The sequence below is a fragment of the Musca vetustissima genome, unplaced genomic scaffold (genome assembly GCF_032173495.1).
Source record: "Musca vetustissima isolate MV318-11 ecotype Yass unplaced genomic scaffold, APGP_CSIRO_Mvet_v1 utg98651, whole genome shotgun sequence".
Classification (NCBI taxonomy): domain Eukaryota; kingdom Metazoa; phylum Arthropoda; class Insecta; order Diptera; family Muscidae; genus Musca; species Musca vetustissima.
Genome location: NW_026888864.1, coordinates 77,195 through 96,193, shown reverse-complemented (window position 1 = coordinate 96,193; position 18,999 = coordinate 77,195). Strand labels below are relative to the sequence as shown.

The 18,999-nt window shown below is 34.6% G+C and overlaps 1 protein-coding gene across 1 annotated transcript; it reads left to right on the top strand.

The window, feature by feature from the left end:
• The first annotated feature begins 3,184 nt into the window (after positions 1-3,184).
• Positions 3,185-8,304, top strand: LOC133336651 (DNA fragmentation factor subunit beta). Its single transcript, XM_061544930.1, has 3 exons — positions 3,185-3,466; positions 7,109-7,232; positions 7,294-8,304. The coding sequence occupies exons 1-3, from the start codon at positions 3,185-3,187 to the stop codon at positions 8,301-8,303; spliced, it is 1,416 nt and encodes a 471-aa protein (XP_061400914.1). The 3' UTR covers position 8,304.
• Positions 8,305-18,999: the final 10,695 nt, after the last annotated feature.

Below are 18,999 nucleotides of genomic sequence, written 5' to 3'. Positions count from 1 at the left end.
CGTTGAAAAAGTTAGCTGATATTTGCCGCGAGTTCACTTATAAGAACTATTAAAAAAATGGGTTGAGGTGTCGGTTTAGTTGCCCACTCTCCGAAAACCCAACCTACTATGAAAAAGCAAAGAAAAAGAAAACCAAACCTCCTAATGTTGACGACCCCCGCAAACGTATAAAGGACCACGATCTGCGAATCACTGCACTTGGAATGTGCGCACGTTGTACAGTACAGGCGCAGTGTTCGCTTTGGCGGATGTACTCAAGAAGTACAAAGCCGATATTTGTGGCCTTACAGGAAATGCGATGGAAAGGGACAGGGGTAAAGTAAATCAGATGATTACGCCCTGTATTATAGCTGCCATAAAGCGAGACATGAATTTGGCTGCGGATTTATGGTTAAAAGAAGAATAAAACACCTCGTCTCCCGATTAACTCCAGAGCGAATTACTATAATCCGCATAAAAGCGAAGTTATTCTACATCAATCTCATTTGCGCCCATGCTCCGACCGAAGATAAAGATGAACAGACCAAAGGCATATTTTATGAGCCATGACATTAAAATTCTACTATGAAATTTTAATGCAAAAATCGGAAGGGAAAATATCTTTGGCCCCAACGTCGGAAAATTCAGCCTTCATGAAGAAACATCAGACAACGGCAAGAGGTTGATTGACTTCGCGGCAGCCAAAAACATGGTGGTTAGCAGCACCAGATTCAAGCATCTCGATATACACAAGGCCACCTGGATTTCTTCTGATCCAGCAACGAGAAATTAAATTTACCATGTTGTGATATACGAAAGGCATTCATCCAGTGTATTAGACTTTCGGTCGATCCCAGGAGCGAATATTGATTCGGACAACTACCTTGTAGCAGACAAGATTCGCACTAGTCTTAATGTTGCAGCAAAGGCGCAGAAGCCTACTCCGCTGAACTTATGTAACTGCTTGACGAAAGCTCCCCTTGTTCCGATAATAATATAGAAGCACAATGGCAGAGAATTGACCACTCCCTACAAACTGCAGAAAAAGCAACACTTCGGTACCAAAAACCACAATCAAGAAACCTATGGTACGATCAGGAGTGTCGTAATGGTACTGATGTGAAAAACGCAGCGTATAGGGCAACCCTGCAGACAGTGGCAACACATAATGCAATGGAGAATTATCGGGAGAAAAGGAGAGAGGAGAAATGTGCTTTCAAAAAAAAAAAAAAAGAAGAAAGAAAAACGTGAGAGTAAGCAAATCGAGATGTACAGGAGTCAGAATGAAGTCCGAAAATTCTACCAATGGATAAAACACCAAATTGAAGGCTTTGGTGCAGGCACATCCTCCTGTAGAGATGAAGAAGGAAACCTGGTGACAGACACAGACAGCGTGTTGAGGATCTGGAAGGAGCATTTTGAAAAGCTTCTGGTATCAAATAGAGGCGGTGAAGAAGATACCCCAGAACCAATAATAGATGACGGTATAGAGTGTATACCACCTAGCCAAGATGAAGTCAGAAAAGCAATCAATCGGCTGAAGAATAATAAAGCAGCATTTACCGATGGGTTACAAGACGAACTATTCAAGACTGGTGGTTAGATGCTGGTAAGGAGCATTCACCAGCTGATTAGTTCAATTTGGCTAGAAGAATGCATGCCCAATGATTGGAACCTCAGCATCCTGTGTCCCGTGCACAAAAAAGAAGACAAGGCGATATGTGCCAAATATAGAGGAATTAGCCTTCTTCCCATCGCATATAAAGTGCTATCCAGTGTGATGTGTGAACGATTGAAGCCAATGGTCAATGACAGCATTGGACCATACTAATGCGGCATCAGATCTGGCAAATCCACCATTGACCAGATTTTCACTCTGCGACAAATCCTGAAAAAAACCCACGAAAAACTGCAGCAGTTAAAGTCGAAAAGGATCTCTCGGAGCCCTTTAATACTGGACGAGGATTCACACAATGTGACAGTTTGTCGTGTGATCTTTTTAACACTGAGAGCGGTAATACCCACCTTTGAACAAATTGAGAAGGAGTCTGCCAAAGTGGGTCTGGTGGATGTGATGGTCAACAGATGCTACTATGGTCTGAGCAAACAACTCAAAAGCAAGGTCACCTCCCGCCAGACCAAACTCACACTCTTCAAGACGCTGATACTACCCGTGCTGTTATATGGATCTGAAGCATGGGTACTTGCGCAAGCAGATGAGGCAGCTCATGGAGTGTTCGAGAGAAAAATTCTCCGAAAGATCTACGGGCCGATCTGCGTTGATGGTGAGTATCGCCGTCGAATGAACCATGAGTTGTACAAGCTATTCTCGGACATTGACATTGTTAGACGTATTGAGCTGCAGCGACTACGTTGGCTAGGTCATGTTGTGAGAATGGATGAGAATGCCCCATCTTAAAAGGCATCTAAAAGCGAGCCTACTGATCGTTCCCATTGAAGGGGAAGGCTACGAATCAGATGAAAAGACCAAGTAGAAAACAACATCTTGGAACGTGGTATTTCAAAATGGTGGATTTGCGCACAAGACCGACGCGCTTGGAATTTTTTTTTAACAAGTCAGCTAAGTAAGTAAGATATTTTAACACTTAGTCCTAAAGTCGATCTACATAACCCTAGTTTCTCGGTGTATTCCCTTTATTCATAGTTTAAACAAAAAAATAACAACAATTCTTTGTGGTAAATGATAATAATTTTTTAACGATTTAAAACGTAACGTTTAGTCATTAAAACAGAACGAACCATGACCAAAATTTTTGACAGTGTGGCAACCCGCAAGAAAAGCAAGGCGAACGAACGGGAACGGTATGGAATGCAACCATTTTTATTTTTGTCCATTCTCTTTTCAGCCTTCATTCTAAACACTGTGCGTTAGGCTTCCCACCCACATTCGTAAACTTGGTGAGTGCTTTCCATTTTTCTTTCTCTTTGCTTTTTAACGACTATTTTCTATTGTCACCCTATTCGCGATGCTTGAAACGTTTTTAGATTAGGTCGGCCATTTTTGATTTGGCATCTTTGGCTAGAGTCAGAGGACAACCAGTCAGTTGCAGAAAAGTCCTTATATGGCCAAGTCCAGTTGCTAAAAACAGTAGAGAATCCAAACCAAATTCTAATACAACAAAATAACTATCAAGTGAACAAATTAAGTAAAGTGAAGTGAAAAAACAACAACAATTTGAAAAAAATGTTTAATTTCATCAAAGAAGCCATGTCGCCAACTACGCGCTCAAAATCATCGCAGAAATCCGAACTAACGGAAACGACAACAACAACAAAACAAAAAGACGACAATAATGAACAGGAGGAGCATTGTGTTAAGGAATCTTCCTGTTCCATCCAGCCTACAATGGTGGCGCTGAAACCAATTAAAGGTTACAAAATTACTGACAATGAAAGGAGTCGCAAATTCGGTGTTGGAGCCAACTCCTTGGAAATGTTGAAAACAAAGGCCAAACTTAAATTTCCTGTAAGTATTTGAAAGACAATTCAAAATCTTTATTTTCAATTTAAATTGCGTTGTTTATTTTTTGGTTTCCTTTGTTTGAATGTGTGTGTGTATTTGCGAGCCTTTTGTATTTGGGGGTGACCTTGTGGACATGTATCCAAAATCATGGTCAACTGAACAGCAACAACGACAGTTTGTATTCAATGATGTTTACCCAAAAACAACAACACCACCATCATCACTGCCATCAACCATAAATCCCTATTTCTCAAAAAGTAATCCTTACGAAGATGGCCTTCTCTCCACCTCCCTATCACCCAACCACCCCAACCCAAATTGTTTCATTGTTTTGCTTGTGCAAAGGATTTCAATGTCAGCTCCAATGTGAGTAGCACAACAAAAACAACAACAACCCCACAAACAAGGACAAATGCGCACAATCTACTCTTGCATTGACACCTGTTGTTGTGTGTGGCCGCCACCATGAATGAATTGTTGCTGCCGAGGGCAGGCTAAGATTGCCTGGCTAAGTGGTTCAGGGTAGTTGTGTTTTGTCTGTGTGTGTGTGTTGCAAAACTCTCCAAGAAGGCCATTAAACTTTGGCAGATTGCATCTGACTGGGCTGAAGGTTCATTTTTTTAGCTATTTTGTTTTCTATGGCTGATTTCCTTGATTGTTGCCATCTTCCCCCTTTAGCAGCTGTGATAGTGAAGTGCTGCTGTGATGACTCTGTTTATTATTGGTCTGGGTAAAATGCAGGTCAGGGTTAATACGCATTAAAAGCGAGAAGCCTAAAAGTCAAGTTCAATTTGAAAAACAAACAAAAAGGAAATCTATTGAATCTCGATCAAGGTTAGGGTTGAGCAGAATGACGAATTTCAAGGACGATAAGGATGTTTAATTATTTGGGTTAATAGAAGGAAAATCCTACCGAATTTTACTCGATATTATTTTTCAAGGATTCTAGATGGCGTGGATTTGGTAAATTATTAAAAAAATATTTTTTCAAGGAGTGGATTTTTAAAAAATATATTTTCAATGCGTGGATTTTTAAAAAAATATTTTTTCAAGGCGTGGATTTTTAAAAAATATTTTTTCAAGGAGTGGATTTTTAAAAAATATTTTTTTCAAGGCGGGGATTTTTAAAAAATATTTTTTCAAGGCGTGGATTTTTAAAAAAATATTTTTCAAGGCGGGGATTTTTAAAAAATATTTTTTCAAGGCGTGGATTTTTAAAAAAATATTTTTCAAGGCGTGGATTTTTAAAAAATATTTTTTCAAGGCTGGCTTACTTAGCTGACTTGTGACAGAACTTTCGTTCCATAAGCCGAGCTAAAAAAAGATTTCCAGGCGCGTCGGTCTTTTGCGCAGATTTTTCAATTTGACCATTTTCGGTAATGTTGTTTTCCACTTGGTCTTTCCATCGTATTCGTGGCCTTCCCCTTCTGCGTGAACCATCAGCTGGTTCGCTTTTATATGCCTTTGGTCTGGGGCATCTTCATCCATTCTCACAAAATGACCTAGCCAGCGCCTACGTTGGCAGCTCAATACGTCTAACAATGTCCATGTCCGAGAATATCTGGTCAACTCATGGTTCATTTAACGGCGATATTCACCGTCAACGCAGATTGGCCCATTGATCTTTCGGATAAATTTTCTCTCAAACACTCCAAGAGCTGCCTCATCTGCTTGCGCAAGTACCCATGGTTCAGATCCGGGTAGTATCAGCGTCTTGTAGAGTGTGAATTTGGTCTGGCGGGAGGTGGCTTTGATTCTAAATTGCTTACTTAGACCATAGTAGCACCGGTTAACCATCACAATCCTTCTTCGAATTTCAAAACTGATGTCATTCGTTATGTTTATGGCGGTACCAAGGTATATAAAATCTTTGACTACCTCGAAGCTGTAGTTCTCAAGTTCCACAGTTGGCCCAAGTCTACTGGACGTCTTGCGCGTTGATACCATCAGCTTGGTCTTCTCGCCGTTTACTGCCAGACACACTTTGACAGACTCCTTCACAATTTGGTGGCTGTTACCGCTCGCAATGTTCGACCCATTATATCGATGCAATCGGCGTATGCGAGTAACATGTGTTGTTTGGTGTACAGGGTGTCATTTCTTTTCCCTTTGCCTCCCGTATGACCTTTTCCAGCAGGATGTTAAAAAGATCACACGACAAACTCACCTTGTCTGAATCCTCGTTCGGTATTAAAGGGCTCCGAGAGGTCCTTTCCGACATTAACTGCTGACCTTGTGCCACTTAAAGTTATGTTGCATAGCCGTATTAATTTTGCAGGAATGCCGAGCGTAGACATGACTTTAAAAACCTCTGAACGGATAGGGCTGTCAAATGCGGTTTTATAGTCGACGAATAGGTGTGGTATGTGTCGATGTGTTTTTCGTGGGGGATTTGGATTTGGCGCAGAGTGAAAATCTGTCCGCAGATTTGCCAGGTCTGAAGCCGCATTGGTATGGTCCAATAATGTCATTGACCACTGGCTTCAATCTTTCACTTGCTGAGGTTTCAATCATTGGACATGCTTTCCTCTAGCCAAATTGTATTAATCAGCTGGTGCAAGCTTCTTACCAGCATCTGACCATCAGTCTTGAATAGTTCGGCTGGATGCCCATATGCTCCTGCTGCTTTATTATTCTTCAGCCGATTAATTGCTATTCTGACCTCATCTTGGATAGGTGGTATACACTCTATACCATCATCACTTAATGGTTCTGGGGTATCTTCTTCATCGCCACTATTTGATACCAGAAGTTTTTCAAAATGCTCCTTCCAGATCCTCAACACGCTGTCTGTATCTGTCACCAGGTTTCCTTCTTCATCTCTGCAGGAGGATGTGCCGTCAACAAAACCTTCGGTTTGGTGTTTTACTCGTTGGTAAAATTTCCGAACATCATTCTGATTCCTGTGCATCTCGATTTGTTCACGCTCACGTTTTTTTTGTCCTTTTTTCTGAAAATACGTTTCTCCTCTCTCCTTTTCTCCCGGATGTCACGGATGTCTTGATGGTGGTCTTTGGTAACCAACTGTTGCTTTTGCTGCAGTTTGTAGGGAGTGGGCAATTCTTTGTTATTGTGCTTCTATACTATTATCGGGACAAGAAGTGCTTTCGTCAAGCAAGTGGGTAAGTTGAGCGGAGTAGGCCTCGGCTACTTGTTGTATTTGCAGCTTTTCGACGTCGAGTTTCCGTGTTGTGTTAGATCGCACCTTTGCTGCTACATTAAGACGAGTGCGAACCTTGTCTGCTACAAGGTAGTGGTCCGAATCGATATTCGCTCCTCGTATCGATCGAACGTCAAATACACTGAATGAATGCCTTCCGCCCACATAAGGGGGTTTGGTTTTCTTTGCTTTTTCATAGTAAGAGGGTTTTCCGAGTATGGGCAACAAAGCCATTTTTTATAGTTTTTATGGTTGAACTCGCGGCACATATTACCTCACTATTTCAACGGGTGATGAAAATAGCTACCCCAGGTGACACCGCGGGGAGGTCAGTGTCCACAATTGAGATGAAAGAGGTACCAAGATAAGCCGGGACGCCTATGTTAGGACCCTAAAAAATATTTTAAAAAAATAGACGCCTATGTTAGGACCATACAAATTATTAAAAGAAAATCCTACCATTTAAAAATATTTTTCTTTCGTAGATAAAAGACTTGCATATTTATCTAGCCTCTGATGGCTATGAAGTAACCGATGAAGACTACTTTTCCACCCTGGAATCACAGACTCTATTTATTGTGGCTGGACCCGATGCCATAATTACGACTGGTGAGTACATAAGAATATTCGCACTATTTTCAATAAATAATATATTTTTCTTTCCTTTCAGATTCTGACTTCGAATTTGAACAGCTAAGGCAACGCTCTCCACTCCTAAAAGTTGCCGATATCATATACGATTTCATGGAACAACAACCAGAAAAATTCAGTAAATTAATTGCCGAATATGAGCGGAAAAAATTACCCCAACAAAAATATGATCAAAATAAAACTGTAATGAGTATTAAAACAGAACACCCAGAATGGTTTCTGGGGCAGGAAGAAAAATGCCATACCAAAGAGGAGGCATTACAGCGTCGTGCACAAGATCGGGTGCGTTGCTATTATTATAAAACTAAAGATGAGCTGACCCGCAATCGTCTCTATCAACAAAATCAAAAAGCCCGACAAATTATTGATTCGGTATTGGAGAAATTTCGTTATCTTCTTATTGGTTGTGACTATTTTTCGATGATATTCAATCGTAAATGTGAACATAAACATGAGATAATTAAACAGAAATTGGATGAAGAGAAGGATGATGAAACCGATGCCCGGGCAGTTATACCAAATAAAAAGTTAAAGCAGGTGATAAAGGAATACACAGCACGTCATGAAATTCTAGATCAATGGTCGGTTTCCCTCTGCACAGATTTGGGAGATTTCTATTGTCAAGGATCATATTCGGATGCGTCGAATAATTGCTCACTACAACACACCATTAACCCCTATGCCTCAAGAGAAAATCTAATTTTGTTTCAAGTCTGGAATTTAGACCATCAAATAGAATTGTCGCGTACCATTTTACCGGCACTCATTGAAAATGTACGTCAGCTGATAAGTACACCAAAACCTCAATGCAGTATACACAAAACACCCGCTATTGATGTTTCTGTGCTGGAATATTTTTTGGAAATATTCTCGTTGAAAAATCTCAAACTTGTCCACATTGTTTGCCATGAAAAGTCGCAGCGTCAAAATAAATCCAATGGACGATTATTGTGTAAACAGTGTCATGAATATAAAATTGTCGAAGAACTAATGCAAGTCGATTACGATTATAATCCTGATGAATGGTAAATAGAAGGAGAAAAAGTCATACACTCGTATATGTATACCCTCCAATAACAAATTCTGTACAAAAACAAACACACACAAATATTAGTTTATAGTCAAGTAGTGTAATTTGTAGAAATTCCCTGTAGAGCTTGTTAAGTGTTCTTCCTTTTTCCGATTGCCAAATTGTTGAAAACATAACCAACCTTATTGTTACATTAATCTTAAATTTTAGATGTATAGTGTTTTTGGTTAAGTATAGAAGACCTTTTATTAATTATCATTAATATTTTTGTTATATGACCCCTTCAGATCTTCCTATGAGAATACTTGTGTGAATTTTATAAGAATTTTTCTTGAGCTAGTATTTTTCATCCTCTTAAGTGATAGCCTAAGGATCTTCTATGATAAGACCTTTTGAGATTCTGTGACTTCTCCGTGACCACGATATATTTTCTAAGAGAAAATAATTTATTTTTTATAAGAAAAATTTTCTTCGACTATCAGAAGACGTTCTAATATTCGAAGAGAATACCCTTTGGTTCTTACATCATAGGACCTTTCAACCATAAGACTTCGATGAATTTTAAGAAGACTTTTCGTTTTTCTGCATGAAGACGCTTCGGTACTACATAGCAGCTACTTTTAAATTAGCCCTCTATATCTTCTATGAGCTTTACTTGTATATAACTTTTTCTTTTTATATAAAGATCCTTTAGACTACTAGACTTTTCGTCTTTTTAAAAAGTATTCTTCGAAAACTGGTGAATTCTAAGAAGACATCTCGGTTTTCTGTATGAAGACCCATCACTTAATATTGGACCCTTTCTGATTTTCAACCAATATACCTTTTCGCTACTTATAAAAAGACCCTCTGGACTTCTATAACAAGTCTTATTCGTCCTCTTAAGAGAAGGTCAAAGGGTCTTCTGTGATAAATCCTTCTAAGATTCAGTGACGTCTCTTTGTTTTTTCTTCAAGAAGAGGATTCGGTTTTTATAAGAAGGACTCTTTAGTCAACCATAGAAAAAGTCTTTGGTCTTCCATGCGAAGGTTCATTTAGTTTTTTTTTATAAAAACATTTTGGTATAGTATCAGAAGACCTCGTATTCAATGGGAAATCCCTTTGGTTCTCTCATTTTGTAATGATCCCTTCTAATCTTCTATGAATATACCTTTTAGCCTTTCATATGACGGCCCGTTGGACTTCCATAAGAAGTATTTTTCGTCCTCTTAACAGATGTCCAAAGGGTCTTCCGTGATAAATCCTTCTAAGATTCTGTGACGTCTCTTTGTGGTTTCTTTAAGAACAGGATTTGGTTTTTATTAGAAGGCCTCTGTCGTCTTCTTTGCGAAAATCCTTTGGTCATCTATAAGATGGTTCCTTAAGTTTTTTTTTTTATAAAAAAACGTATTTGAAGACCTCATATTCCATGAGAAAACCCTTGGTTCTACTATTTTCTAATGCTCCCGTCTAATCTTCTATCAGTGTACCTTTTTGCTTTTTATATGAAAGCCCTTCGGACTTCCATAATGTGGCTTTTCTATTAACAAGCTTTGTTTTTCTAAGAAGTGATTTTTATAATAAGGCTCTTTGTCTTCTATAAGAAGGTCCCTTAAATCTTCTGTAATGACACATTTTGGATGTACCATCAGAAGACCTTCTTGTATTCAATGAGAAGGTTCGTTGTTCTTCCATAAGTGAAACTTTCGGCAATAAGAACATCATTCGGTGGACTTTTAGACCTTTTTTCTATATGAAAACCCATATGAAAACCCATTGGTCTTCCAAAATATTTCGGTCTCCTTTAAGAAGAGACTTTGTTCCGGTACTGTATACGTTGTGGTCTTCTATTAAAATATCCTTGGGACGCTTATAAGAATATTACTAGGTCCTCCAAAATATTTCGGTCTCCTTAAGAGTTTTTTGGTTCTATTGTTGTTCCTGTATTGTATACCTTGGTCTTCCAAAATACTTCGGCCTCCTTTAAGAATGGTTTTTGGTTCCTATTTTTGTTCCGGTTTTGTATACCTTGTAGTCTTCTATTTAAATATCTTTTGGTCGTTTATAAGAATACCACTAGGTTTGGTATTAGAATACCCTTTGTCTTCTTAAAATATATATTTTCATTTCTATGGGAATACCTTTTGTGTACTAGAAGAAGACAATCGGTTTTTTAGAATAACATCCTTATTGAGAACAATTTTAGGTCTTTTAAAAGGAGACCCTTTGAATAGAATGACATACTCTGCGTTAATAATACCCTATGATTTATTCTAAAAAGATTTTCAGGAGAAACTCAGGGCTTTTGTCATCTATAACAAATACATTTTAATTCCTATAAGACTCTTAACTCTTCTTTTAGAATAACCTTTGATCAACTGCAAGAAGATCTTTCCGTCTTTTATAAGGAGACACATTAGACTTATATAAGAAGGGCCCTTTTAGCTTTTATAGAAATACACTTTGGTTTGTGTGATTTCTATTGCCAGGGATCATACTCGGAGTCGTCGAATAATTTATAAGGATACACATTGAGCTTCTATAAGAAGAACCCTTTGAGCTTTTATAAAAATACACTTTGGGTATTATTTAAGAATGAATTCTACTCCCCTCTTTAGTATTATACAGGAAGATCCTGTAGACTTTTTTCATCATTATTTATTTTGTAACTGAAGCCAAATTATAATTTAATGGCCAATTTATATATAATTACAAAGAATACACTTACATAATAGCTACTTTAGTGTATAGAGTAAGATTAAAGATCTTCTGTCTCTTGTTAGCCCTTTCAAAATTTTCTTGGCTATTTTTAATTTTGTACAGTTTAAATTAAATTATATCTATCTTGCCAATACAAGTTAACAGCGTAGTATACATTAACATAAACAAATAACTCAAATATATAAATAATTTAAGAAACTCGTTCAAAATCTGCTATGGATCTCTTAACTATTGTATACCTTTAAGTTTCATATACAAATAAGCAACAAAAACAATTCTCAAAAACCCAAAGATATCTATTACAAAATCTATACATAAAATATGAATACAACATCCCCGTTTTATTGTTACAGTTTTGTACAACTACACTTTCTGCCACAGCAATAATTCTCTGCATTTTCTCTATCTCTTAATTCCTATAACTATCTATCTACTATTATTCTCTATTTTAAGAAATTTTTTGATATTGTTGAATTTTTATTTGAACTATTTTACAAAAAACAAAGTTACATAGTATATATCTCTCTAAAGTTAACATAATATGCTAATATATACCATATAACAATAATTGAAAAAAATATATCAATAAATTCTAAGAAAATTAAATTAATATTTTCTTTTTCTCTTTTATTTCATTTCATGTCATCAAACTCATTCTCATCAATCAAATCATAAACCTAAAAAACGTAATCAATTTTTGAACTCAATAAAAATAAAGTAAGCCGATACAAATTGCCGATAATAGGATATATCTCAAACCGGTAAGTAGAATAATTTATATTCTGTTTAAAATCTAAATCGAATGAATAATTTGAACGTGATCAATATGTCTTCAGTAATTGTAATTTTCTATATGCCTGAAATCCTTACAAAATATAGTTAAAAAAACTGTATTTTGTAGTCTACAAACTATATATTAAACAGGTTCTAGAGAGAACAAATATTGTTGGAGGAAAGATTTCCACACATTTTTAGTTTTTGACACCGGCGACCTGATGTATAAAACTTATTCAGCCTACTTTGTTAACATTATTAATGCAGAGGTAGCCTCTCAAAAATTTGTACCTCTACATCATGCATATAACGATCATTGGGTAATAATCACTCATTTAGCGGAGGTATTTTGTTCATTTTCCGTAGGAGACATTCTTACAATTTCGTTATAATGCAGCCACAGACCAATCTAATACTTTAAAAAAATATGTTTGAACTTTTTTGTCTGGGCCATAAAAGCTTCCTTCGAGTTTGATTACTTCATTTAACTGTTTTATTATCAAGGACCCACAGAGAAAAAGAAAATGTTGTGAAGGAAAATATATTAGATATCTTAGCTCAACTATGATATATGTTTGTAAAGCTAAGTTTTTTTTTGGGACCTATCCGGAGAAGAGGCCTACCGTATCAATTTTATTAGGTTGGGGAAAAAATCCATTATTTTTTACAGTTCCTCTTAGACAAATGCAAAAATGCAATCCAAGCGGCTAAAATTGTTTATGGTTCCGATACTGCAACAGCAAAAGAATGCCGGTCGTCGAAAATGTTGATAAAATTTGAATAATGATCGAAGTTGACCGGCATGTTAGCAGTCGTAACATCGCCTAGGAACTAAAAATCGATCATAACTGCTTTAAACCATTAACACAAAAAACAATTCATTTCTTTTTACCCACACTAATATATCTGCCAAACAGTCTATGTCTTTTGCTATATAGTGCTGGACAAGTATATGATCAATAGTTTCTATCTCCTCCTCCTCTTCGCATAAACGACAATAATCCACTCCATTAATGTGTCATTTGGATGTGAGTTTGATTTTCCTTTTTTGACAGCAATGTGGTAGTTCTACTTCGTGAAATCTCAGGCGAGTTGGTTTTGTAAAATTCAGTATCCAGACTCTTCAGGCCCGATTTATCATGAAATATTTATATGTCGATTTTGAATTTATACTAGAAGACTTTCCTTTTCCTTACATAATTTGGATGTGAGTGATCTAATCCTGCAGTGACATGTTTTGATTCCAACAATGAGTTTGATACTTTGATATTTTATATGATTTTGTGAATGCATATACTGATTCCTCGCAGTAGATTTTACGAATTTTGCAATAGACGATATGTGGTAGTAAATATCCCTCAATCCGAAGATCGGACGACTGTGGTCTCCCTTTTGTCAGCTTATCAGCTTTTTCATTTTTTATTGTCGCAGAACAAAGGCTAACGACTCAACATAAGTCATGCAGACCATATACCTATTTTGAATTTTCAGAACACGCCTTGATTGTCTTAAGGTTCGCCTGGCTATCGTAATATACAGTCTCCGCCCTAGGTTGTTGCCATTAAGTGATGTTTATGAGTTGTTTATGACCAATTCTTCATAGTAAGGTACTACACTAGTAGGTAAATCGAAGGCGGAATATTGGGGTTAATTTTGGGCATACTCCTTATATAACCGAGTCCCTTGTTTTATAATATTGAATGTATCTACCATCAGGTTTAATTCTGGCGGTAATATGACATTTTTATTTCCGAGTTTATAGGAAAAAGTTACTACAGATATTTGTTGCTATAGGTTTACTTTTTGGTGTGGCACATATATAGTGGATCACCACGTTACGTACTTTGAAGTCTTTAGTCAAAAATGTGAACGAACTTATTGTAATATGGTTTTGCTACTTCACACCATGTAGTAAAAATTATGCAAAAAATATTGGAAGAGGTTCGTTTCTAAACCCACTTGTTGATATTCAAAATATATATATATATATATGATTTCAATTACTTCTTATACAGCCCACTACTGCAAGATTCGTAGTAACATAATTTTACCTTAAAATTAATTTAAAATTTGGATTTTTTCTTCTGATACATCTTTCATATTCGGGTTAAAGATATCGTTATACTCAACATATGATCAAAAAAAAAATCTGCATAATATATATTCTCTCTATAAAAAATATTCCATTTATAAAATAAATATAGGAATTTTTTTATTTAGAAGAAGCCCATAGAAGGTATTCCATCTTAACTATGTTTTCTATTAACCTATATGGAAAATATCCCCCGGTCCTTAAATATAATAAGCCGTTAATAATTTCAACTGTGTCTATTTCAAGTCATATTGAGTTCGAAAACCCTTCTAAACATGTATGATTTGCTACATCACTCTATGAGTTGCCCCTTTCTCAATAAAACAATTTTTAAATTTTTTAGGGATATTTTTTTTAAATTTTATTTATTTCAATATTTAGATCATAAAATGATACTACAAACAGAATAAAAATTAAAACACAATTATTGATTAATAATAATAAAAAACATATATAATAAATGATGTGTTGTAAAAATGATAAATAATAATAATTATAAAAAAAATATTTGATGTATTGTTGTTGCTGTATCATAATAATAATAAATTAATAACAAATTATTTGAAAAAAATAATAAAATTATATAAATTAAAATAATAATGAGCGTGAGTGAATTCAATCGTTGTGTTGCTATCTTTTTTTAATACATATTGTTGATTTATTTAAAGTTTAATAAAATCGAAATTGAAAAGAAAATGAGATGAGTGTTTCGTTTACAAATTTTTGAAAGTTTTGTTGTTTGTTTTTTTAAGTATATATAAAGTCATTAAGTAAAATTAAATAAAGAAATGTAATTTTGTTTTAACTAATTAATGAAAGTTAGCGTTCGTTCTAAGTCGTTAAATGGTTTTTTGATGTTAAGTGTTTAGTATTATTATTTTTTTTTTGTTTTAGCTTAATTCAAAATTGATTTTGATCACTTAAACATTAAATTCATTTGTTTTACCTTCTTTTTTTTAATAATTTTCTTTCTTGTTTTTTAACTTAAAAAATAATTAACGCCACAAGTTTTTTGTTTGTTTTTTTATTTCGTTGTTCCTTATCCATTCCAGGTTACCTCTGTGTTTTTTTTTCGATTTGATTCTTAACAAAAATCTCCCAGTTTTCTAGGGATTGTTTCAGTAGACTTTTTTGTTTGTTGTTATTGTTGCAATAAAAACCCAAATTTCTCTAGTTTTTTTGTTTTCAGTTGTTCAAAATATTGGACATTTTTGTTCAAGTTGGAAATCTACAATTAATTTCTATGGGATAAAAGAAAATAATTATAGATCCGACTGTCCAGGTCCTAAAAAAGAGAGAGAGAAAAAGAAAAAAGAGAGGTTTTCTTTAGTATTCATTTTTTATAAATATTATTTTTTCACATACATATAAAGCTTATCATAGAAAAAAGAGATGTAAGGAATAAAGTAGAACGAAGTCGTTTCCTGTAGATAAGAAATATAGAGAGGCCCTATTGAAGATCTTACATTGATGAGGGTTTTTTTCGAGGATGACAATTCGTTGTCGTTATCACTATAGGGTCGGAATGTCTTTTCTATGTTATTTCTATAGGATCGGCACATAAGTCTTCTTGTAAATACTTTTTATAGAAGTTCAGATTTTTTTTGTAGATTGTCAGAAGTTTTTCCAAGATAAAGAAACCCAATTTTGTCTTAGTGTTCTGTTCTGACTGTAGAATGTTTTTTAATAGAAGATCAGAAGGTATTTTATATAAAATACAATAAATTATTTTTATATCTAATCAAAAGACCGTCCAGGCCAAGATAATAATGTAATTTTTCTTTATAGAATACCGAAAGCTCCTCCAGTGGAAAACCAGGGTGGGATAAAAAATGCATTAATAATTGATTGTCGAAGATCTGAATGAATTCATATACTTCTTATTTAAGAATAAATAGGGTTTTTAAAGAAGTAGACGGTCTGGGCTTCAAAAGAAATTCTGTAGTAGACCATATAGATTTTTCGCCTAGCAGACCAGACGGGATCCTCATTGAAGTACAGTGGGTATATTTATCGAAGACTAGAAAATATTCTTTGAGAAGGCAATAAGGTCTTCTCATAGATCAGATGTTATTGATATAAAATACCAGAAGATATTCATATGGAAGAGGTGGAGGAGGTATTTTTATAAAAGAGGTGGAGAAGGTCTTAAAGAAGACCCCAACGACTTATAGTTCAAATAGTTCTTCTTTAATGGTCCAGATTGTCTGGACTTCATAAGAAGTCCTATAATAGACCAAATAGATTATTCGCGCAGACGACGAGGAGGTTTTCGTCTAGCGAACCACACATACTTTTCACTGAAGAACAGAGGGTATATTCATCGAAATCGGAAGTCTTCTTGTAAAAGAACAGAAGCTATTCTCATAGTAGACCAGTTGTTAGTCTTATAAAATACAAGAAGATATTTATATTAAAGACCACATGGTCTTCTGAAGGAAGATTTCATATAGAATAGGTGGAGGGGGTCTCTTCTTAGTCCATTTATTCTACCAACACAATATAGTTCCTGTAGCGGAACATTAGTTTTAAGTATAATTTGTATTTGAATATATTCATTGTAACGTATATTTTAACGTAACGTAACTATTATCAGATGTTTTCATGTTTGCGATACCTAAATGAATAACTACATATTGATCTCAACGAACCAACAATTCTTCGTTGTGTTGTGCTTTCATAATATTCGTTCAGTTTTGTGTTGGAAAAGCTCTCTGTTGAGAGTATAAAAGAAGCAACATCAGCGAGAATTGTTCATTCTTGGTTTGCAGGTTCGTATGGAAGGTTGTCTGGCTAGCACAGCACAACGTCAAAGAAGATGTGGTCGCTGTACGCGATCGTCTTCTTGTTGTTGTGATGTGTGGCTTTTGAAAACAAGAGTAGTCAAGCATAATAGATTTGTGGACGCTGTTCGCGCCGGTTTCTATGTGCTGGGCTGCTGTTGTTGTTGTTAGTAATAATAAAACCGTGGTGTGTGTATACGTGGTGACGATGGTTGCCGTTACACATATCATTTTATGTAAAGCCTGCTGGATCTTGTTTATTATTATTAGAAAAAACACAAACAACGATGGAATGTGTATACGTGGCGACGATGGTTGCCGTTACACACTCATCATTGTTTGTGAAGAATATTTACCAATTAATGTACATATTTTGTTTGTATAATTTCATTCTTGGTTTGCAGTTTCCAGAATTGTACATTCTTGGTTTTCCAGAATTATTCCTTAATAAAGAGCACCCTTTGTAACGTTTTTTAAAAATAATTAAGGTGTTATCTTTTCGGAAGGAAAATAGATTCCCTTAATTTGGCGCTCAACAACCAAATTGTTATATTCCTATTTTCTTGGAAAGTGTTGAGTAATAGAATGAGGCAGTAATAGCAATAGTTTGTGGCCTCTTTTTAGTAAATTTTTTCTACCAATTTTGGTGGAACTTTTTTGGGATTTTGGATCTCAAGCATTAGAAATCTTTGCAGTCTTTCTTCTCCCATTGGAATATAAAATCTGCCTTAAGCCACAATTATTTTTTGGGCTCGATGGGTTTCCAATGAAGAGAAATGAGATGTCATAGCACATGAATGTAGTCATTTTTCCAAAAATATTAAAACTGCATTTAAAATAAGTTATAGTATTACTTATCTAGAATTCTTACTTATCATTCCTTACATCTCTTTAGTTATATATAATTTTGATTGACACATTTAAAAAAAGCCGGCTTGAAAGCGGGCTAATGGTTTACATTAGATTTTAATTTTTTGTACACAATGGACTTTAGTTTGGTGGGGGATTCAAAGACATTAGGACACACAAAAGCGCAGTTGAAACGAAAGCTATATAATTTCGTTTCATAAAAGCCACGAGCCATGCAACCAATTAAAAATAAAAAAAACTTAAAATAATTATAACAAATACTAAGGCTTTCTACAGAGACTTCAAGAGAGAGAAAACTTCACCTTTTTTGTTTGTTTATGCAGTTGAAAATTGCTTTGGTTTTTTTGCAACTTCTTTCGATTTTGAACTTATAAAAATATTTTTTCGAAATATTTTTTTTGTTTTGTAAGAAATTATAAACTTCTTTTTGTTAAAAGCCATTCGTTTCTTATTTTATTTTTTTTTGTTTGAGTGAGGGTAAAACTTTGGAAGTGTTAATGTAAGTTTGTTTTTAAACAACAAAAATAGGATTCAAAGGATTAATCAAAAAATTAAAAAAAAAACGAAAACATTTATAAAGGAAATGCTTTAAATGAACCACACACAAAATAAACATGTTAATGAAGAAAAAGAAAACAAAATAGAACGACTTTTTTTACAATTTCTTAGTTTGCTTATAATTATTTTTATAATTTTTGGAAATATATTTTTTTAAATTTTTATTTCAATTTAATTTTCTAAATATTTGTTTTTATTTTAAGCCAAAGGTGGAGTTTACTCTCCATTGACTACATTTCATTTTTTTCGAATTAATACAAGTAAGCAAATTTATCATATTTTTATCAAACACTACCAGAAATATTTACGATAAAATATTTTATTTTTATACAAACCTCATTTAGCTGGGTTAGAATTTTTATTTGCCAATTATATTTTAAGAATTAAATTATATTTAAATAAAATTTTTATTTTATGTTTTGTTAATTGATCTTTGTTATATCAAAGTTTTCATTTTGTCCTTTCTTTATCGAGTAGAATTTCTAATGGTAGCAGAAACCGCAAAAGTTTTAAAATTTGCAGATAAGCATTAATGTGAATTGTGAATAATCATGAATATTTTATATTTTATCGGGAATACGATGAGAAATGAGATATAAACTAGAGAAAATATTGTTTCGAACGGAATTTAATTAATGATTGAAAAAATATGAAGAATCTTTCCAAAGAAAGGTAATTTTTATGATATTAAGTTGATTTATATATATATTTTTTGCCAAATTAAAGAGGACTGGTAGAAGGGTGATTTTGATGTTTGAAATTCTGAAGTGATGGTTTACGTTTCGAATGAATTCAACCTTCAAGAAAGTTTAAGGTATATATTCTAAAGGATAATCAGTGCTATAATATACGAGTCTTAGATGGAAGGATGCCCTCATATTTTGAATGCATTTTCTGAGCTTATTTTTCATTCCAAAT

Bases quoted from the DNA above. Each gene is read 5' to 3' on its own strand.
- LOC133336651 (XM_061544930.1), top strand. From the start codon at position 3,185: ATGTTTAATTTCATCAAAGAAGCCATGTCGCCAACTACGCGCTCAAAA. The intron at 3,467-7,108 runs GTAAGTATTTGA...TTTCTTTCGTAG, and splicing joins AGGCCAAACTTAAATTTCCT to ATAAAAGACTTGCATATTTA. The intron at 7,233-7,293 runs GTGAGTACATAA...CTTTCCTTTCAG, and splicing joins CGATGCCATAATTACGACTG to ATTCTGACTTCGAATTTGAA.